At 47.4% G+C, this 23,475-nt stretch overlaps 1 protein-coding gene across 1 annotated transcript in view; it reads right to left on the reverse strand.

Moving 5' to 3' along the window:
* The window catches only part of LOC144484673 (uncharacterized), a 48,865-nt gene extending 28,930 nt beyond the window's left edge, over positions 1-19,935 (reverse strand). Inside the window, exon 1 of the mRNA XM_078203137.1 lies at positions 19,105-19,935. Within this exon, the coding sequence (XP_078059263.1) occupies positions 19,105-19,935 (831 nt within the window). The remainder of the gene's footprint in view (positions 1-19,104) is intronic.
* Positions 19,936-23,475: the final 3,540 nt, after the last annotated feature.

Below are 23,475 nucleotides of genomic sequence, written 5' to 3' on the forward strand. Positions count from 1 at the left end.
CATATTTCCCCTTACTCCATATAAACACTTTCCTGGCTTGCCTGATCCTCTCTTTTTTTTTCTAATGCAAGCCTAAAGGAGAGAGAGTTATGATCGCTATCCCCAAGATGCTCTCCCACTGAGAGATCTGACACCTGTCCAGGTTCATTGGTCAGTATCAGATCAAGTACAGCCTCTCCTCTTGTAGGCTTGTCCACATGCTGTGTCAGGAAACCCTCCTGAACACACCTAATGAACTCTTCCCCATCCAATCCCCTTACCCTCGGGATATTCCAATCTATGTTTGGGAAATTAAAGTCTCCCATCTCAACAACTCTGCTATTACTGCATCTCTCCAGGATCTGTTACCCTATCTGCTCCTCCACCTCCCTGTTACTATTAGGCGGCCTATAGAAAACTCCCAGCAAAGTGACCGGCCCCTTTGCACTCTGTACCTCCACCCACAGAGACTCGGTGGACAATCCCTTCACAGCATACACCTTCTCTACAGCTGTGACACTATCCCTGATCAGCAGTGCCACTCCACCCCCTCTCTTGCCTCCCCTGTCCTTCCTGAAACATCTGAATCCCGGCACCTGGAGTATCCAGTCCTGTCCCTGAGACATCCGAGTCTCCGTAATGGCCACCACATCATACTTCCAGGCATCAATCCACACTCTAAGCTCATCCCCTTTATTCACTATACTCCTGGCATTAAAGTAAACAAATCTCAATCCTTTGGTCTGAGCTCTCCCCTTCTCTATTCCCTGTCCATTCACCCTCTTGCACTGCCTATAACCCTTCTGTTTGCGAGCTAACTTCCTCACTCTGATCCCCTCCCCCAACCTATCGAGTTTAAACTCTCCCCAGTAGCCTTAGCCAACCTTCCTGCCAGGATATTGGTCCCCCTGGGATTCAAGTGCCACCCGTTTTTTGTGTACAGGTCACACCTGCCCCTGAAGAGGTCCCAATGGTCCAGGAACCTGACTCCCTACCCCCTGCACCAGTCCCTCAGCCACACATTCATCCTCCACCTCACTCCATTCCTGTCCTCACCTTCCCATGGCACAGGCAGCAATCCTGAGATTACTACCTTTGCTTTCCTCCTCCTCAGCTGTCTCCCTAATTCCCTATACTCTCTTTTCATGACCCCTTCCCCCTTCCTTCCCACATCAGCGGTACCAATATGTACCGCTACCTCCGGCTCCTCTCCCTCCCCCCTCAGGATTTCTGGGACTCGCCCAGCAACATCCTGAATCCCAGCCCCAGGGAGGCAGACCACCATGCGAGACTCCCACCTGCCTCCGCAAAATCGCCTGTCCGTCCCCCTGACTGCCGAGTCCCCGATTAATACTGCCTTCCCCTCTTTAGCCCTCTGAGTTACAGGGCCGGACTCCTCCCCGGAGACACGGCCACTGCTGCTTCCCCCAGGCGGGCTGTCCCCCCCCCCCCCCCCCCCAACAGTACTCAGGCAGGAGTACTTGTTGTGTAGGGGCACATCCACCGGGGTGCTCTCAATCACCCGAGCTTTACCCTTCCTGGCCGTCACCCACTTGGCCTCCTCCTGTGGACCACCTGATGATAGGGACACGAACATTGGGGTGTTGCCCCAGTCCCCCGACAGACTGAAGAAGAACTCCGGGTTGTAACCGGCCGGGTGGAACGGAACCGTGGGGGCCCCGCTGCCACCCGGCCCCGGAGACTCCTCGCCGGGGGACTGAGGCAGCACACGCTTTGACTTACAGGGTGCCTTGCCCCCTTTTTTCTGGGGACAAGGCACAAAGACAGGTGGGGGCACGGCAGGAGATGACTCACAAGGGGGGAGGGGCACGCAGACCTCGAACTCTACGGTGCCCGAGGGGCCCCGCCTCTTTTTGTTAACCTGCTCTCGGGCAAGTGAGGCCCCTCTTCGCCTTGCCGCACCCCTCCTGACCCCCCATCACATCCCCCCGAGGTGGTGGCGTCACCAGTGTTGCCGGCTCGGGGTCGCTAACCCCCCCATGCTCGGGCCCATGATCCTGGGCATCCGCAGCGCCGGACCCAGCACTAGGCCCCGGAGAGCCCACGGGCCCGGCAGATGGTGGTGGTGGGGGGGGGGGTGCAGGGTGCAGGTGGAGACTGAGGTGGTCCCCGAGCCGGCTGCCGGGGTGGTCGGGGTGTCTTTCCTGGGGGCCGGGGTTCTGGTACCCCCCTTCTTTTTTGTAGGTCCCTTCTGGGTCTTCTGGCCACACGGAGGCTCCGCTCCCCCCCCCGCTGGCAGCTGAGGTGACAGCTGCTGCCGGCGTGGCCTCCCCTCGCGGGGGGGCAGATGGTACTCGCTTGGGGGGAGAGGGGGCTGCGGTGCCAGCTGCGGCCACCTTGGGTTGGCGGTCGGCGGCCTTGGAGACGGGGCAGTTTTTCCGCACGTGCCCCGCCTCCTTACAGGCATGGCACCGCACACCGTCCGCGGACCAAAAGACCCGGTAAGTGGTCCCCTCGTGGGGGACATTGAACCATCCCTCCAGTTCCTCCTCCCGGGCCAGGCGGACAAAAACCTGGCGCCGGAAGGAGTATATATGGCGGAGGAAGGGGTCCCGAAGGCCGAGCGGGATCGGCTGCACCCCGGACCTGACCTCCCCCAGTAGATGGAGGTGGGGGAGGAGGAGCTCACTCGGTAGGAAGGGCGGGACGTTCGAGATGATGATCCCGCCCACCGTGAGCTCCCTCTCCAGGGCGAGGTGGACCGCCCGCTCGGCCTTCAAAAAGAATACGGCCCGGCCGTACATCTTAGAGGCCGCGACAATGGCTGAGGGGCCGACAACCCCAGCCATTGCCTTGACGCAGGCCTCGATAGACATGTCGGGGTGGGCGTAGCACTTCACCCCGAGCTGTCTGGTTATCAATGAAAATGGCGGCAGGGCCTTGGGAGCGGCGGGGGCTCTGGCAGCTGCCACGCCCGCATAGGTGGGCCGAGAAGGCCCTGCCACCGGCGACGCTGTTGATGTCGCCATCGTATCAAGGGAAGTGCTACACCCACCCCGAGACTGCCCAGATGTACGGCAGGGCGTATGTGAGGAGGGGAAAATAAGGGTAGGTGGGGAGGGGTGTCGGTGCTCTTTCCCCGGAGTGAGAGGGGAGAGGAGGTCGGAGGAGTAGGAGGGAGACGAGGAACAAGGCCGGTGCCCCAGTCAGGAGGGAAAAAGGGGAGGGGGTGCCAATCTTGGGGGCAGCAGCAGTTGGTGGGGGACTTAGGAAAGGTCTTCACCCCCCCCCACTGCAGATGGAGAAGAGACAGTCCAAACACCTTCGCCCCCCCCTCCCCTCCAGTCACTCCCTGTCCTCTCTTCCTCCCTCCCCCCGGGGAGAGCGCACCCTCCAGAGGCCGGACGGCAGGCAGGCAGTCCAGACGGCAGGCAGGCAAAACGGCAAGACGGCAAGCAGGCAGGCAGTCCAGACGGCAGGCAGGCAGGCCGGGGGGCAGGCCGGGCGGCAGTCCGGGTGGCAGGCCAGGCAGTCCGGGCGGCAAGGCAGGCAGCAGCTCGCCTCCCTCCTTCCTTTCCCCTTCCCTCCCTCCTTCCTCCCCGCAGGGAGCCAAGAACAAGCAAGCAAAAACAAAACAAACAGAACTGGTCGTCTTCCCAAACAAACTGAAAAATAAAGTGCGTTACTCACAACAAAACAAAAAGAAAGCAAGCCCACAGTTTCCGCCTGGTTCTGACCCGGGGTTTTCCGCGTCTCCAGCGAACGTGAATCCACTTCACTACAGAAACAAAATTAGATGTTGCCCAGAGGAGGAAGTGTCACTCTGAAGCTCATTGGCCAACTTCTGCATTGTGACATCACAAACCTGCCTGAATCAGCCAATCGGAATCACCCTGCTCCGCGGTGACGTCTCCGGGTTCCAGTGAGCAGGCCCTGGCGCGTGGACCCGGGAGCCCCGCCCCCACCCATTGTTCCCCTCTGGTGGCAAAAGGACTAAAATGGTCAGGATGATAAAGTCTGGGTTCTGATTCCCGAGCCCATGTAGAATTAACAAAATGAGTGAACCAGTTTATAAAGAACAGAAGTTACCCATCCCTAACAAAAACTGATCAAATGAAAATAATTAGGTTGAGGAAAATAACAAAAAATTAATAGATGAAGCTTAAAATCAAGTTTGTTTGGTTGATAGAGAAGTTTTTAAAACTTGTACAAAGTGACGTAATTGTGTGCCAAGTTTTTGCCGCTCACTCCCACCCCTTTAGGTTCTGTAGAAAAGTTAACCCTTTCAGCAGACATTTGATTTGTTTTTAAATCACCCAGAAACTAATCTGTCTATTTTAGTTTATAATTGAGGATTTATAGGATCCAGTTAAATGTGGAAATTTACGCATAGCCTGGAGGAATTTGGAATAACTGAGAATTTTATCGTGTTGTCACCTCAACCCCAGGTAAAGAACAAAGATTTTTCCGGTGGTAACTTGTTTGCGATTTTACATATAAATCAGGTCTTGGAAGTTGGCTAAAAAAGGTTAGAATGAAGGATCTTGTATCTTATTCAAGGAGTTGTGAGCTTGTAGTGCTCTGTCGCTTTAAGAAGCTATAGCTGCGAGAGAGAGAATGCTGACTATTCATTGTTTGAAATTTACAAGCTGTGAGAACCTGCATGTTTCATTTGTTTTATAGATGTTTGTAGATGCGTTTTATCATTGTTTTGGGCTACATTTGTTGAGGTTTATCTTTCTGGGAAATTAACCTTATCTTGAGTCTTTAATTAAAGGCATTTCTGGAAGTTTAAAAACAGAACCACAAGAACGCTTAAGGAATTCATTCTGGTTATTGTTGTTGTAAAGCACATGCTAAGTTTCTCTGTTTGTGTATGGATGATATTTATGGATTGAACGCTTCAAGCTTTGAGGCTTTCTGTCTGTGATTTAAATCAAACAGATTTTAAATAAGTAAGTGTGATTAATAAAGCTTTTTTTCATAAATTATGAACCTGGAACCAGATTTACTGGCCAGAGATATGATTCCAGGATCTTTTACGAAACATGCAGGAATTTCAATCCAGATACAATTCACATGTGAGAATGAGAATTTTAATTTGTAATGGTTATTTAAAATTTGACACATGTGAAATGATTCTGACCAATCCTGTGTTGGATTGATCTTGAGTTAAACTTCCTGTCGGATCCAAAGATTTATCCCTGATGCAATTAACACAATGAAAAGGAAAATTCTGGAATTGGATACTGAAGGAAAGTTTAAAAGGAGAGATTATGAAATAGAAATGATTCCCAGACCATGTGGTCATTAGATTAAAACAAAGAAAGGGCGCTGACATCCATGGTGGCACAGTGACAGTGACGGCACGGTGGCACAGTTTTTAGCACTGCTGCCTCACAGCGCCAGGGACCCAGGTTCGATTCCCGGCTTGGGTCACTGTCTGTGTGGAGTTTGCATATTCTCCCCGTGTCTGCTTGGGTTTCCTTCGGGTGCTCTGGTTTCCTCTCTGCCTGAAAGACGTGCTGGTTCGGTGCATTGACCTGAACAGGCATCGGAGTGTGGCGACTGGGGGAGTTTCACAGTAACTTCATTGCAAGCCTTACTTGTGACAAATAAATAAACTTTTTTAAACAACTAATTTTGAGAAATTTTAATCCACGCCTTTTCAAACGAAGGGAATCTCAGTACAAAGAAAGCCCAAGGATGGTAGATAAGGAGTTTTGGAAAGCATCATGATGGGGGCACCTATCTGTTCATGAGATAGAACAGTACAGCACAGTACTGGCCATTCGGCCCACGATGTTGTGCCAAACCTTTTCCGAAACCAAGATCAAGCTATCCCACTCCCTATCATCCTGGTGTGCTCCATGTGCCTATCCAATAACTGCTTGAAAGTTCCTAAAGTGTCTGACTCCACTATCACAGCAGGCAGTCCATTCCACACCCCAACCACTCTCTGCGTAAAGAACCTACCTCGTCCATCCCTCCTATATCTTCCACTACGAACCTTATAGTTATGCCCCCTAGTAACAGCTACATCCACCCGAGGAAATAGTCTCTGAACGTCCACTCTATCTATCCCCCTCATCATCTTATAAACCTCTATTAAGTCGCCTCTCAACCTCCTCCACTCTAAAGAGAAAAGCCTTAGCTCCCTCAACCTTTCCTCATAAGACCTACCCTCCAAACCAGGCAGCATCCTGGTAAATCTCCTCTGCACTCTTTCCAGCGCTTCCACATCCTTCTTATAGTGAAGTGACCAGAACTGCACACAATATTCCAAATGTGGTCGCACCAAGGTCCTGTACAGTTGCAGCATAACCCCACGGCTCTTAAACTCCAACCCCCTGTTAATAAACACACTATAGGCCTTCTTCATGGCTCTATCCACTTGAGTGGCAACCTTCAGAGATCTGTGGATATGAACCCCAAGATCTCTCTGTTCCTCCACATTCCTCAGAACCCTATATTTGACCCTGTAATCCGCATTCAAATTTGTCCGACCAAAATGAATCACCTCGCACTTATCAGGGTTAAACTCCATCTGCCATTTTTTGGCCAGCTTTGCATCCTATCTATGTCTCTTTGCAGCCTACAACAGCCCTCCACCTCATCCACTACTCCACTAATCTTGGTGTCATCCGCAAATTTACTGATCCACCCTTCAGCCCCCTCCTCCAAGTCATTTATAAAAATCACAAATAGCAGACGACCCAGCACTGACCCTTGTGGTACACCGCTGGTAACTGGGCTCCAGTCTGAAAAATTTCCATCCACCACCACCCTCTGTCTTCTATGAGACACAGTAAGAAGTTTAACAACACCAGGTTAAAGCCCAACAGGTTTATTTGGTAGCAAAAGTCACAAGCTTTCGGAGCCTTAAGCTCCTTCTTTCGGTGAGTGGGAATTCTGTTCACAAACAGGGCATATAAAGACACAAACTCAATTTACAGAATAATGGTTGGAATGTGAATACTTACAGATAATCAAGTCTTAAAGGTACAAACAATGTGAGTGGAGAGAGCATTAAGACAGGTTAAAGAGATGTGTATTGTCTCCAGGACAGCCAGTGCGACTCTGCAAGTTCAGGCAAGCTGTGGGGATTACAGATCGTCATTACAGATCGATTGTGAGTGAGAGTGAGGAAGGTAGCTCGCAAACAGAGAAGGGTTATAGGCAGTGCAAGAGGGCAGGTGGACTGGGAACAGAGAAGGGGAGAGGTCAGACCATAGGATTGAGAGGTGTCTACTCTAATGCCAGGAGTATAGTGAATAAACAACTAGCTAAAGGAGGAGAGGGCTTGGGAGATGTTAGTAGCGCTTCAACAAACCGGGTCCAGATAAAGGCTGGCATAAAGACACTTTGCCTGAATGCACGAAGCATTCGAAACAAAGTAAATGAGTTGATGGCACAAATCCATACAAATGAATATGATCTAGTATCCATCACAGAAACGTGGTTGCAGGGTGACCAGGACTGGGAACTGAATATACAGGGTTATCAGGCATTTAGGAAGGATAGACAGGTAGAAAAAGGAGGTGGGGTAGCTTTGTTAATAAAGGATAATATCAGGACAGTAGTGAGACACGACATAGGCTCTAAGGAGCAAAACGTGGAATCGTTGTGGGTGGAGATATGGAATAGTAGGGGGAGAAAGACACTGGTAGGCATGGTCTATAGGCCCCCAAATAATAACTTAGAGGTGGGGAGGGCTATAAACAAGCAAATAATGGATGCGTGCAAAAGTGGAACGGCAATAATCATGGGGGATTTTAACCTACATATTGATTGGTCGACTCAAATTGGACGTGGAGGGCTTGAGGAAGAGTTCTTGGAATGCTGTCGGGATTGTTTCATTGAACAGTATGTTACAGAACCTACGAGAGAGCGAGCTATCTTGGATCTGGTTCTGTGCAATGAGACAGGTCGGATTAAGGCTCTTCTTGTGAAGGATCCTCTTGGGATGAGTGATCATAATATGGTGGAATTTCTGATACAGATGGAGGAGGGTGAGAAAGTAGGGTCCCAAACCAGTGTCCTCTGCTTGAACAGAGGGGGGTACGATAGGATGAGGGTGGAATTGGCTAATGTAGACTGGGCGAGCAGACTGGTAGGTAGGACAGCTGAGGAACAGTGGAGGATTTTTAAGGAGATTTTTTTAAGTACTCGGCAAAAATATATTCCGGTGATAAAGAAGGACTGTAAGAAAAAGGATAACCGGACGTGGATAACGAAGGAAATAAAGGAGAGTATTAAAATAAAATCAGATGCGTACAGAGTGGCCAAAAATAGTGGAGAATTAGTGGATTGGGAAAGCTTTAAAGAAAAACAAAGAACGACTAAGAAAGCGATTAAGAAAGGAAAGATAGATTATGAAACTAAACTAGCTCAAAATATAAAAAATGATAGTAAAAGTTTTTACAAGTATATAAAAAGGAATAGAGTGGCTAAAGTGAATGTTGGACCCTTGGAAGATGAAAGGGGGGATTTAATAGTGGAAAACGAGGAAATGGCTGAGACTTTAATTAAGTTCTTTGTGTCGGTCTTCACGGTGGAAGACACAAATAGTTTGCTGAATATTAGAGATCGAGAGTTGGTGGGAGGGGAGGTCCTTAATACAATTACTGTTACTAAGGAGGTGGTGCTTGGTAGACTAATAGGACTGAAGGTAGACAAGTCCCCGGGCCCGGATGAAATGCATCCCAGGGTACTGAAAGAAATGGCTGAGGTAATAGCAGATGCGTTAGTAGTAATTTATCAAAATTCGCTGGACTCTGGGGTAGTGCCGGCTGACTGAAAAACAGCTACTGTTACGCCGCTGTTTAAAAAAGGAAGTAGACAAAAGGCGGGTAACTACAGGCCGGTTAGCTTAACGTCCGTAGTTGGGAAGATGCTAGAGTCCATTATTAAAGAGGAAATAACAGAGCACCTGAATAAGAATGGTTCGATCAAGCAGACGCAACATGTATTCATGAAGGGAAAGTAGTGTTTGACGAATCTACTGGACTTTTATGAAGATGTCACTAATGCGGTTGACAGAGGGGAACCGGTGGATGCGGTGTTTTTAGATTTCCAGAAGGCGTTCGATAAGGTGCCTCACAAAAGGTTGCTGCAGAAGATTGGGGTACACGGAGTTAGGGGTAAGGTGTTGCCGTGGATTGGGGATTGGCTATCTAACAGGAAGCAGAGAGTTGGGATAAATGGGTGCTTTTCTGGTTGGCAGTTGGTGAGCAGTGGCGTGCCGCAGGGATCGGTGCTGGGGCCTCAATTGTTTACCATTTACATAGATGATCTGGAGGAGGGGACTGAATCTAGGGTATTCAAGTTTGCTGATGACACGAAGGTGAGTGGGAAAGCGAATTGCGTGGAGGACGCGGAAAGTCTGCAGAGTTTTGGATAGGCTGAGCGAGTGGGCGAGGATCTGGCAGATGGAATATAACGTTAGCAAATGTGAGGTTATCCACTTTGCAAGAAATAATAGTAAATTGGAATATTATTTAAATGGAGAAAAATTACATCGTGCGACTGTGCAGAGGGACCTGGGGGTCCTTGTGCACGAATCGCAAAAACTCAGTCTGCAGGTGCAGCAGGTGATCAAGAAGGCGAATGGAATGTTGGCCTTTATCGCGAGGGGGATAGAATATAAAAGCAGGGAGGTCTTGCTGCAACTGTACAAGGCACTAGTGAGGCCGCAACTGGAGTACTGTGTGCAGTTTTGGTCCCCTTATTTGCGAAAGGATATATTGGCCTTGGAGGGAGTGCAGAGAAGGTTCACCAGGTTGATACCGGAGATGAGGGGTGTAGCTGATGAGGAGAGATAAACAGATTGGGTCTGTACTCGTTGGAGTTTAGAAGGATGAGGGGTGATCTTATAGAGACATATAAGATAATGAAGGGGCTGGATAGGGTAGAGGTGGAGAGATTCTTTCCACTTAGAAGGGAAACCAGAACTAGAGGGCACAGCCTCAAAATAAGGGGGGGCCGGTTCAGAACAGAGTTGAGGGGGAACTTCTTCTCTCAGAGGGTAGTGAATCTCTGGAATTCTCTGCCCATTGAAGTGGTGGAGGCTTCCTCATTGAATATGTTTAAATCACGGGTAGATAGTTTTCTGATCGATAAGGGAATTAGGGGATATGGGGAGCAGGCGGGTAAGTGGAACTGATTCGCTTCAGATCAGCCATGATCTTGTTGAATGGCGGGGCAGGCTCGAAGGGCCAGATGGCCTACTCCTGCTCCTATTTCTTATGTTCTTATGTCATGTGTGTGGAACTTGGCTATCAGTTTCTGCTCAGCGATTCTGCGCCGTCGTGTGTCGTGAAGGCTGCCTTGGAGAACGCTTACCCGAATATCAGAGGCCGAATGCCCGTGACCGCTGAAGTGCTCCCCAACAGGAAGAGAACAGTCTTGCCTGGTGATTGTCGAGTGGTGTTCATTCATCCGTTGTCGCAGCGTCAAAATGGAGGAGAGAGTTCAGGGTGTGAAGTTGAACTCAATGTTGAGTCCAGAAGGCTGTAAGATGAGGGGCTGTTCGTCCAGCTTGTGTTGGGCTTCTCCGGAACATTGCAGCAGGCCGAGGACAGAAATGTGAGTGTGAGAGCAAGGTGGGGAATTCTAATCACAAGCAAGCGGAAGGTCAGGGCCAGGGAACAGGCTGCAGATGAATTAAAGAGAAACTATTTGGGTCCAGAATACTGTGAACATCCTTTTACTCTGGTTGTCTTTGATCCTCAAGTCATTTTCTGTTTGTTTTAACCATGTTCTGTTTCATTAATAAACTTTTATCAGTAAAATATTTGATTGTTCTGGACTTTTCCTGATGAGATTGATGCACTTTAGGGAAAGTGGGTGAGAGGGGTTGGCAGGTTCTTTAACAGAAAGTGAGTCCCTCTAAGGTAATTGGCAAAGGAGCCAGAGGGGGAGATGAGATTTTATTTCATATTTTTGACACAGCGAGTTGTTCTGATCTGCCTGAAAGCAGATTCAATAGAATCTTTCCAAAGGGTAAAGACTTGAAAGGGAAGAATTTGCAGGGCTGTGGGGACAGAACAGAGCAGTTGGATGAATCAGTCCTTTCAAAGACATAGCATGGGTATGATGGGCTGAATGGACTCCTGTCAATCTCAGACTCCTGCTTCTGTGCAGGTTAAAAGGGACAGATTTCAGTGCAGCCTCTTCCCTGTATCTGTATTTAAAGAGACAGGTTTCTCTTTAGCTCTGAGTGACTGATATAACAATTGGTTGGAGGCCCATTTCCCAGTCAGTCCTCCAGCACCTTCCTGTCTCTCTATTAGTGCCACGCTCATGGCAGTTTCTCAAGTGGGGCACAGGCCCTGTTATTCTCAGCTAAATTCAGCCCTTAGCTCCACCGCCTGGCTGTCATTGACACGATAAGTCGGGAGACAGAAAGGTGCCCGAGGCTCAAATGGGAAGTTGAAACTTGTGGCTCTAAACCAACACTTCAACATTTGTCATCAAATCCATGTTATTTATACTGAAGTTTTTATTATTAGGTTTAGACACTGGAGGCAAAGGCTGGGGCTTTTTAAAGGGTAACTTTCCCTTTCTAACTTCGTGTTGTCTATAATGTCAGCCGTGGCTCAGTGGGTACCATTCTCACCTTTGAGTCAGAAGGTTGTAGGTTCAAATCCCAGTCCAGGGACCTGAGGCAAAAATCAAATCCAACATTCCTCATCCAGCACTGAGGGGGTGCTGCACTGTCAGAACAGCCTTCTTTCAAATAAGATGTTAAACTGAGGCCCTGTCTGCCCCTCTCAGGTGGATGTAAAAGATCCCACAGCCACTATTTGGAAGAAGAGCAGGGGAGTTATCCCCGGTGTCCCGGTCAATATTTATCCCTCAATCAACATCACTAAAAACACATCATCTGCTCATTATCACATTGCTGTTTGTGGGATCTTGCTGTGTGTAAATTGGCTGCTGCGTTTCCCACATTACAACAGTGACTACACTTGAAACGTACTTCATTGGTTGTAAAGCACTTTGGGACATCCTGTGGTTGTGAAAGGCGCTATAGAAATGCAAGTGTTTAAATTGAAGATTTCTGTTCTCTGATCTTGTTATCTGGAACTGAGTTGATTTCAGCCACCCCCCAACTTACCATTGAATAAATTCACTTTGGTTCAGACAAGACTTTAACCAATTAAGGCAAAGGCAGAATTCTCTGGATAGTAAATTTAAAAAGAAGTTTACTCAATGAAAAGATTTTGTGAACAACTTTAAGACATTGACTTTTACAACTTCATGCAGATGATCAGTCCGTAGAAGCGTAACCCTCTCTGGTTCCTTCTCTGACAGGAATTTCCTTGGAACTCAGCCTCGGGAGTTTTCAGTATTTGGCTCGCAAGGAAGACCTTCGGAACCTCTACTTTTATCCACAAGGTGACAATTACCTCACGTCAGAGTTGGGCCTGTTGCAACATGACAATTGGTCAATTTGATCACGAGATTAATTTAATTGGTATCTAATTACTTGGACCACCCTTGCTCATTATCTTAGACAGGAATACAAGAAAACTGGTTCATACTATCCCCTTATCTGATTCTATACAATCCCTTATTCTCACAGTTTCAAATGTTGAGGCTAATCTGATCTTGAAGGTCTCTCTCGCCAGTTCATTTATCTTCATTGCACATTCTTTACATACACAGCAATTAAACTTTTAAATTTTTACAGCAAATAAAACTCAATCTTTTACGATAACTACTGATTTGTTATTCATTGATTAACTATAACTCAATTAAGGCTCACTACTTACTCATCTGTTCATGACCAGCAGCTAATAAATACAGTAATACAATGTGGTTGACTCTCAACTGCCCTCTGAACAAGGGCATCTAGGGATGGGCAATACATGTTGGCCAGCCAGCGACGCCCATGTCCCACAACTGAATACGGTTAATACAAGATATACTGGTTCGAAAAGACACTTGCTGCAAGCCAATAGCTTTCCTTCTTACTTGAACTGAACAATCAACCTTATTCTTGAGCCAGATTTGACAGAATATAATTCCTCTAGCTAATCAAATTAATATAATAAATTATTCATTTATACAATTCTTGCTAGCTATGCAGCTTCCACAAGCAATTAGGTGAATACAACATTCATTTTTAAAATAAAGCTCCAGTCACATGTTAGCATATAACATGACTTCCTGGACCTTGTTGCTTATAATGTGCAAAGAACCAGCATGGGCACAATGGGTCAAACTGTCTCCTTTTGTGCTCTCAGTCCCTCTTTTGCATTTGAAGAAAGTGGTAAATATCTGGAACTCACTTCCTACAAGTGGGGGAGAAGCAGAGATGATGGAATGTTTCCAAAAGGAGATTGGACGGGCATTTCAGGGAAATAAATCCACAGGCATACGCAGTGAGAACAGGGAAATGGTTTGGTCTGCAGAGAGTCGGCATGGACTCAATGGGATGAATGGCCCCATTCCCAATCCTAATGCCTGTCTGATCTAAAGAGAGAAATTTCAGCTGTTCCAGTCCCTCGAACTCACTGAAGTCCCTCATCACTGGAGTCATTCTCGTAAAGCTCCTCTGCAACCTGTCTTAAGAATTTCACATCTTTCCTAAAGTATGAGGCCCATATACAGGGTTCCATTCTAGAGAGATAGAATTGAACAGCAGGGAGGTTCTGTTCAACTTGTTTGGAGCCAGGGTTAGACTGCACTGGGAGCACTGTCAACATTTGTGATCGTCATTGATGAAATGGAAATAGAGGCACTGGAGAAGGAGCAACAAAAATTCACAAGAATAATCCCAGAACTGAGAGCATTTAACCCTCAGGAAAGGCTGGGGCTGCTTTTCTCTAGAAAAGAGAAGACTGAAGGGTGACCTGATACGTTCATAAAGGGGTTCAATAATCCAATCATGATTTCTAGGGCGGCACAGTGGTTAGCACTGTTACCTCACAGCACCAAGGACCTGGGTTCGATTCCCAGCTTGGGTCACTGTCTGTGCGGAGTTTGCATGTTCTCCCTCTGTCTGCGTGGGTTTCCTCCGGGTGCTCCGGTTTCCTCCACAGTCCAAAAAGACGAACAGGTTAGGTGCATTGGGGCGTGCTGAATTCTCCCTCAGGTGTACCCGAACAGGCGCCTCAGTGTGGCAATGAGGGGATTTTCACAGTAACTTCACTGCAGTGTTAATATAAGTCTACTTGTGACTAATAAATAAACTTTAACGGGAGAAACCTCTTTACCCAGCGAGTGGTGAGAATGTGGAACTCACTACCACAGTGAGTGGTTGAGGTGAACAGCATGAATACATTGAAGGGGAAGCTAGATACATACATGAGGGAGAGAGGAATAGAAGGATATGCTGATGGGGGGAGATGAAGAGGGGTGGGTGGAGGCTCATGTGGAGCATAAATACTGACACAGACCAATTGGGCCGACTGGCCCGGCCCTGTGCTGTAGACTCAATGGGACAGAGACAAATGTATTTATTGTACATCTATCTGTAGCGGGAGGAAAAACACTATTTACTATCCAGGGTTAAATGAATGTCCTTCATCAGCTTTTGTGGATCATTTCAGCGGAAATATCCTGCTGTACTCTCTGATGGTCCTCATCACATTAGAACATAGAATGAATCACCTCACATTTATCCGGGTTAAACTCCATTTGCCATTTTTCAGCCCAGCTTTGCATCCTATCTATGTCTCCTTGCAGCCTACAACAGCCCTCCACCTCATCCACTGCAAATCCACCAACATTCTGCAAATCCACCAACCTTTGTGTCATCCGCAAACTTTCTAATCAATCCAGTTCCATTTTCCTCCAAATCATTGATATATATTACAAACAGAAAGGTCCCAGCACTCATCCCTGAGGAACGTCACTTGTCACAGCCCTCCATTCAGAAATGCACCCTTCCACTGCTACCCTCTGTCTTCTATGATCAAGCCAGTTCTGTATCCACCTTGCCAGTTCACCTCTGATCCCATGCAACTTTACCTTCTGCACCAGTCTGCCACGAGGGACCTTGTTAAAGGCCTTACTGGTGTCCATGTAGACAACATCCACTACCCTACCCTCATCAATCATCTTCGTCACTTGCTCGAAAAACTCGATCAAATTAGTCAGACATGACCTCCCCTTCACAAAACCATGTTGCCTCTCGCTAATACGTCCACTTATTTCCAAGTTGGAGAAAATCCTGTCTCGAAGAATCCTCTCCAATAATTGCCCTACCACTGACATAAGGTTCACCGGCCTGTAATTACCTGAATTATTCTTGCTACCCTTCTTAAACAAAGGAACAACATTGGCTATTCTCTAATCCTCTGGGATTTCCCCTGTAGTCATGATGTGGAGATGCCGGCGTTGGACTGGGGTAAACACAGTAAGAAGTTTAACAACACCAGGTTAAAGTCCAACAGGTTTATTTGGTAGCAAAAGCCACACCAAACCTGTAGTGGGAGGAAAAACACTATTTACTATCCAGGGTTAAATGAATGTCCTTCATCAGCTTTTGTGGATAATTTTAACGGAAATATCCTGCTGTACTCTCTGATGGTCCTCATCACATTAGAACATAGAATGAATCACCTCACATTTATCCGGGTTAAACTCCATTTGCCAAGTAGACTTATATTAACACTGCAGTGAAGTTACTGTGAAAATCCCCTCATTGCCACACTGAGTGTGGCTTTTGCTACCAAATAAACCTGTTGGACTTTAACCTGGTGTTGTTAAACTTCTTACTGGATTTCCCCTGTAGCCAGTGAGGATACAAAGATTTCTCTCAAGGCTCCAGCAATTTCCTCCCTTGCCTCTCTCAGTACTTTGGGGTATAAGAACATAAGAACTCGGAGCAGGAATAGGCCATCTGGCCCCTCGAGCCTGCTCTGCCATTCAATAAGATCGTGGCCGATCTTTTTGTGGACTCAGTTCCACTTACCCGCCCGCTCACCATAACCCTTAATTCCTTTACTGTTCAAAAATGTATCTATCCTTGCCTTAAAAACATTCAATGAGGTAGCCTCAACTGCTTCACTGGGCAGGGAATTCTACAGATTCACAACCCTTTGTGTGAAGAAGTTCCTCCTCAACTCAGTCCTAAATCTGCTCCCCCTTATTTTGAGGCTGTGCCCTCTAGTTCGAGTTTCACCCGCCAGTGGAAACAACTTACCTGCTTCTACCTTATCTATTCCCTTCATAATCTTATGTTTCTATAAGATCTCCCCTCATTCTTCTGAATTCCAATGAGTATAGCCCCAGTCTACTTCGTCTCTCCTCATAAGCCAACTCTCTCAACTCCGGAATCAACCTCATGAATCTCCTCTGCACCCCCTGCAGTGCCAGTATATCCTTTCTCAAGTAAGGAGACCAAAACTGTACACAGTACTCCAGGTGTGGCCTCACCAGCACCTTATACAGCTGCAACATAATCTCGCTGTTTTTAAACTCCATCCCTCTCGCAATGAAGAACAAACTTCTATTTGTCTTCTTAATTACCTGCTGCACCTGCAAACCAACTCCTTGAGATTCCTGCATAAGGACACCCAGGTCCCTCTGCACAGCAGCATGCTGCAATTTTTTACCATTTAAATAAGAGTCCATTTTGATGTTATTCCTACCAAAATGGATGACCTCACATTTACCAACATTGTACTCCATCTGCCAGACCCTCGCCCACTCACTTAGATTATCTATATCCCTTTGCAGACTTTCAGCATCGTCTGTATACTTTGCTCTTCCACCCATCTTAGTGTCATCTGCCAATTTTGACACACTACACTTGGTCCCCAACTCCAAATCATCTATGTAAATCGTAAACAATTGTGGTCCCAATACCGATACCCCATTAGGCCCTGAGGACTTGTCTACCTTAATGTTTCTCAAAAACCCCAATATCTCCTCCTATTTGATCTCAATATGACTCAAACTATCTACATATCCTTTCCCAGGTTCATCATCCACCAACTCCTTCTCTTTGGTGAATACTGACACAAAGTACTCAATTAATACCTCGCCCATTTCCTCTGGCTCCATACAGAGATTCCCTCCCCTGTCCTTGAGTGGGCCAACCCTGTCCCTGGCTACCCTCTTGCTCTTTATATATTCCACACTTGCTTCATGTGTTCCCAGCCTTGACAAGTGCTTCCTTTTTCTCTTTGACGAGACTCACAATATCTCTCGTTATCCAAGGTTCCCTAAACTTGCCATATTTATCCTTCACATGGCTGCAGGGTGACCAGGGGTGGGAATTGAATGTCTCAGGGTATTCAATATTTGGGAAGGACAGGGATAAAGGAAAAGGTGGTGGAATGGCACTGCTGGTTAAAGAGGAAATTAACACAGTAGTGAGCAAGGATATTAGCTCTGACAACATGGAGCCTGTATGGGTAGAGTTGGGAAATATCAAGTGGGAATTCTCTGAGGTTTCCCCTGGGGTGCTCTGTACTTGTTGAACCTCACGCAACCAATACATAAACTGCGGAAGACAGTATATAGTTAAGGAATGAAAATGAATTTATTTGCTAATGCATGCATCAGGAGAGAGACACACAGTCAATGAGGGTTCACTGTCCTCTCAGAGCTAATATTGCAAGGTAAAATTATTATATTATTCTGAACATTTCAATATCCCGCCTAGTCTCGTCATTCAGACTGGAGGGCCCAATCACAACATTCAACATTATTACCTGAGCCAATAACATTCTACCGGTCAACAGGAATAAGAGATTATTAGTTTATTGCCCATGGGGTTCCTTCCCCTTTACCTGGGAAACCCAACCCACGACATCACCAGTAACCAAGGCCATAACTAATACCTGCAAATTTTAATGATAAAATGGTAAATGCGGGCAATTGGGATTAGCTAAGGGGTTTTAAAAAAAGGGTAGCATGGACAAGTTGGGCTGATGGGCCTGTTTCCATGCTGTAAACCTCTATGACTCCATAGTCCAGTCCCACAATGCCTCACATTCAAACTACAGTCCATCAATGATAATGGAATATGTGGCTGTATGTAGCTGCCTCGGCCATGGTCAACCCCAACACTGCCTTCCTGAACTGCTACAATGCCTGAGGTATAGGTACACCCACAGTGCTCTTAGGGAGGGATTTCCAGCTACACATTCCAGACTTTCACTAGAATGTAAGTGGGTTCCAGATTGATATATTCCATTCAACCACTCCCAAAGTGAGTTATTCCAATTCCTTTATTGTCCAGGACAATATATTCACAATTTCTTTAAAACAGAAATTAAACATTCCCATTTGATTTCAGATATTAACATATTCTGTTAGATTGATCTTTATTGTCAATGTCAGGCTGGGGTTGTTCCCCTTGGAGCAAAGAATGTTGAGGGGAGATTTGATAGAGGTGGACAAGATTCTGACAGGTTTAGATAAGGTGGACAAAGAAAAGCTGTTCCCATTAGCTGATGGGACAAGGATGACAAGCAAATTTAAAGTTTTGGGTGGGATCATAGAATCAGATAAACCCTACAGTGCAGAAAGAGGCCATTTGGCCCATCGAGTCTGCACCGACCACAATCCCACCCAGGCCCTACCCCCATATCCCTACATATTTACCCGCTAATCCCTCTAACCTATGCATCTCAGGACTCTAAGGGGCAATTTTTAGCATGGCCAATCAACCTAACCCGCACATCTTTGGACTGTGGGAGGAAACCAGAGCACCTGGAATAAACCCACGCAGACATGAGGAGAATGTGCAAACTCCACACAGACCCAAGCCGGGAATTGAACCCAGGTCCCTGGAGCTGTGAAGCAGCAGTGCTAACCACTGTGCTACCGTGCTGCCCACGTGAGGAAGAATATTTTGATGCAGCGAATGGTAATGATCTGGAACTCGCTGCCGACGAGGGTGGAGGAAGTGGAGACAATAAACAATTACAAAGGAAATTGGATGGGCATTTGGGGGGTTTCAAACAGAAATGCTGACTAAATATCTCTGAACTTCCTAACACCCTGTCACTCTGTGATCCTTGTGAAATTTAAAACAAGGTATTCGCAACAAGACTCAAAGAGCATCAGCCCACTGGAGGCAAAGTTGTGAGAGCGACCAGTCCAGCAGAAAGAAACCCTCCGACCCTCCCCATTGACCAATATAATTGAGAGCAGAAACAATAACAGCAGAATCGACCACTGGAATCACTCGTGAACTCGCTGGTGTCTCAACAGCTCGGATGAATCTCTGAATCTCTTCTCACACACAGAGCAGGTGAACGGTTTCTCTCCAGTGTGAACTCGCTGGTGCCTCCGCAGGTGGGATGACTGAGTGAATCCCTTCCCACAATGAGAGCAGGTGAATGGTCTCTCCCCAGTGTGAACTCGCTGGTGCCTCCGCAGGTGGGATGAACAAGTGAATCCCTCCCCACACACGGAGCAGGTGAATGGCCTCTCCCCAGTGTGAATTCGCTGGTGTGTCCACAGGGTGTATAATCGAGTGAATCCCTCCCCACACTGAGAGCAGGTGAATGGCCTCTCACCAGTGTGGACTCGCTGGTGTGTCCGCAGGCTGGATGAATCACTGAATCCCTCCCCACACTGAGAGCAGGTGAAGGGTCTCTCCCCAGTGTGAACTCGCTGGTGTCTGCACATGTACGATAACCGAGTGAATCCCTTCCCACACTGAGAGCAGGTGAATGGTCTCTCTCCAGTGTGAACTCGCTGGTGAGTGCGCAGGGTGGATGACTGAGCGAATCCCTCCCCACACTGAGAGCAGGTGAACGGCCTCTCCCCAGTGTGAACTCGCTGGTGTGTCCGCAGAGTGTTTAACAGACTGAATTCCTTCTCACACTGAGAGCAGGTGAACGGTCTCTCTCCAGTGTGAACTCGCTGGTGTTTCTGCAAGGTGGCTAACAGAGCGAATCCCTTCCCACACTGAGAGCAGGTGAACGGCCTCTCCCCAGTGTGACTGCGCCGATGAGCTTCCAGCTCTGATGGGGCTCTGTATCTCTTCCCACAATCCGCACATTTCCATGGTTTCTCCATGGTACAGGTGTCCTTTCCTCTCTCTTGGGTGGACAATGAGTTGAAGCCTCGTCCACACACAGGACACTGGTACAGTCTTTCCTCACTGTGAATGGTGTGATATTTATTCAGGCTGTGTAACTAGTTAAAGCTCTTTAGTCAGTGCATTGGAACACTCTCACTCGACAGTGTGTTGGTGCTTTTCCAGTCACACTGATGTTTGAATTTTTTTTCAAATCAACAGACTGGACAATCATTTCTCCTTCTAAATTCAAAGGCCGATGATATTCAGCTCCCAAGGAATATGACTGTCAGATCTAGACGTGACATTTGAGATTTCAGCCTGTGGTTCCTCTTTCAATATCCTGTAAAATGAGTTAGAAATAGAAGTAGAAATTCAGAACAGACAATTCTAGTTTCTATGGAACATTCTTTCCGTTCTCATTCCCCAAAAGCTGTAAATCTCCATTCCACACACTCTCCCTCCATTCTCACTCTGCTGTATCTAATATTCACCCTCCCAATTCTCCTGAAGGTGCTGATTGAGGCTGATTGACAGATCCATGCTCACTGCTTCCTGTCCACCACATACAAATCATAAGAAACAGGAGCTGCAGTTGGCCATTCAGCCCATCGAACTGCCTCAACCATTCATTGAGAATTGGCTGGTCTACCTCACACTATTTCCATAGCGCCACTATTTCCCAAACTATCATGGAAGTTAGTAAGATAGAGGGTTATAGGTAAGCCTCGTAGCTAGGGACATGTTCGGTGTAACTTGTGAGCCGAAGGGCCTGTTTGTGGTGTAGCTTTTCTATGTTCTATGTTCTGTCCCCCATGTTGCTCAATGCCTCAAAAGTTACCAATCTCTCTCTTGAAAATATTTGATGACTGAGGCTCCACAGTCCTCTGGAGTGCAGAATTCAAAAACTTCACCACATCCTTGAGTGAGGAAATCCCTCATCATCTTAACTTTCACTCCATTTTCCCACTTGTTCGCCATAACGCTTGACTCCTTTATCAATGTAATATCCACCTAACTCATCCTCGAATATCTTCAATAACCCTCAGCTTCCACTGATCCCTGTGGAAGAAAAATCCAAAGACTAATGATTCTAATAAGCAAGAGATGAATAACTGGAAATATATAATATATATACTATTCAGGCTGATTGACAGATCCATGCTCACTGCTTCCTGTCCTGGATGTGGAGACGCCGGCGTTGGACTCGGGTAAACACAGGAAGAAGTCTCACAACACCAGGTTAAAGTCCAACAGGTTTATTTGGCAGCACAAGACACGAGCTTTCGGAGCGCTGCCCCTTCATCAGGTGAGTGGGATTTCAGTTCACAAACAGGACATATAAAGACACAAACTCAATTTACAAAATAATGGTTGGAATGCGAGTTTTTACAGGTAATCAAGTCTGAAAGGTCCAGACAATGTGAGTGGAGAGACGTTTAAGCACAGGTTAAAGAGATGTGTATTGTCTCCAGCCAGGACAGTTAGTGAGATTTTGCAAGCCCAGGCAAGTCATGGGGGTTACAAATAGCATGACACGAACCCAAGATCCAAGTTGAGGCCGTCCTCATGTGTGCGGAACTTGGCTGTCAGTCTCTGCTCAGCGACTCTGCGCTGTCGTGTGTCGTGAAGGCTGCCTTGGAGAACGCTTACCCGAAGATCAGAAGCCGAATGCCCGTGACCGCTGAAGTGTTCCCAACAGGAAAAGAACACTCTTGTCTGGTGATTGTTGAGCGGTGTTCATTCATCCGCTGTCATAGCGTCTGCATGGTCTCCCCAATGTACCATGCCTCGGGACATCCTTTCCTGCAGCGTATCAGGTAGACAACGTTGGCCGAGTTGCAAGTGTATGTACCGTGTACCTGGTGGATGGTGTTCTCACGTGAGATGATAGCATCTGTGTCGATGATCCGGCACGTCTTGCAGAGGTTGCTGTGGCAGGGTTGTGTGGTGTCATGGTCACTGTTCTCCTGAAGGCTGGGTAGTTTGTTGCAGACAATAGTCTTTTTGAGGTTGTGCGGTTGTTTGAAGCCAAGTAGTGGGGGTGTGGGGATGGCCTTGGCGAGATGTTGGTCTTCATCAATGACATGTTGAAGGCTCCGGAGAAGATGTCGTAGCTTCTTCGCTCCGGGGAAGTACTGGACAACAAAGGGTACTCTGTCCTCCTGTCCAGTGTTTGTCTTCTGAGGAGGTCCGTTTTTCGCCGTGGCGCATCGGAACTGTCGATCGATGAGTTGAGCGCCACATCCTGTTCTTATGAGGGCATCTTTCAGCGTCTGGAGGTGTCTGTTGCGATCCTCCTCATCTGAGCAGATCCTGTGTATACGGAGGGCTTGTCCGTAGGGGATGGCTTCTTTAACGTGTTTAGGGTGGAAGCTGGAGAAGTGGAGCATCGTGAGATTATCCGTGGGCTTGCGGTACAGTGAGGTGCTGAGGTGACCGTCCTTGATGAAAATGTGTGTGCCCAAGAATGCAACCGATTCCGGAGAGTAGCCCATGGTGAGTCTGAAGGTGGGATGGAACTTGTTGATGTCATCATATCGTTGTTTCAGTGATTGTTCACCATAAGTCCAAAGGAAGAAAATGTCATCGATGTATCTAGTGTACAGCTTCGACTGAAGGTCATGTGCAGTGAAGAAGTCTTGTTCGAACCTGTGCATGAAGATGTTGGCATATTGAGGTGTGAATTTGGTCCCCAAGGCTATTCCGTGTGTCTGGATAAAGAACTGGTTGTTGAAGGTGAAGACATTGTGGTCAGGATGAAGTGGATGATTGTAAAATTGCATCTGGAGATTGGCAGTTGTTGGCGTTGAGTACTGAGGCAGTTGCACCAATGCCATCGTCGTGGGGGATGCTGGTGTAGAGTGCCGAGACATCCATTGTGATGAGGAGTGCTGCTGGTTCAACTGCTCCATGTGTGCTGTTTCTGAAGGAAGTCCGTAGTGTCACGACAGAAGCTGGGGTTCTTTGTACAATGGGTTTCAGGATGCCCTCGACGTAGCCGGAGAGTTTCTCGCACAGGGTCCCATTGCCCGATACGATGGGACGGCCAGGTGTGTTTGCCTTGTGTATCTTCGGGAGGTAGTAGAGATCTCCAACGCGGGGAGTACGTGGGATGAGAGCACGGAGGGTGCTCTGAAGGTCCGGATCAAATGTCTTGATCTGTCTGTTGAGTTGACGGGTGTGTTCTTTGGTCGGATCTGCAGGTAACTGTCTGTAGTTTTCCTCATTGTTCAGTTGTCAGGACACTTTGCAGTAATTCGTTCTGTTCAGCATGATGATTGCCCCTCCTTTGTCTGCTGGTTTGATGACAATGGTGCGCTTGATCTTGAGAGCGCAGATGGTGTTGCGTTGTGCTTGGGTGATGTTCGGGGCTGTCTTGTGAGTGTGACTGATGAATCTGGCATTGACGCACCTCCTGACGGCTTGGGCATACATGTCAAGTCGAGGGCAGCGGCCTTCCGGAGGAGTCCAATTCGACTCTTTCCTCTTCGGTTGCTGTACCGTGGATCTCTCTATCGGCTGTTCCAGTTCATTGA

This window comes from Mustelus asterias, unplaced genomic scaffold, assembly GCF_964213995.1.
Source record: "Mustelus asterias unplaced genomic scaffold, sMusAst1.hap1.1 HAP1_SCAFFOLD_122, whole genome shotgun sequence".
NCBI lineage: Eukaryota > Metazoa > Chordata > Chondrichthyes > Carcharhiniformes > Triakidae > Mustelus > Mustelus asterias.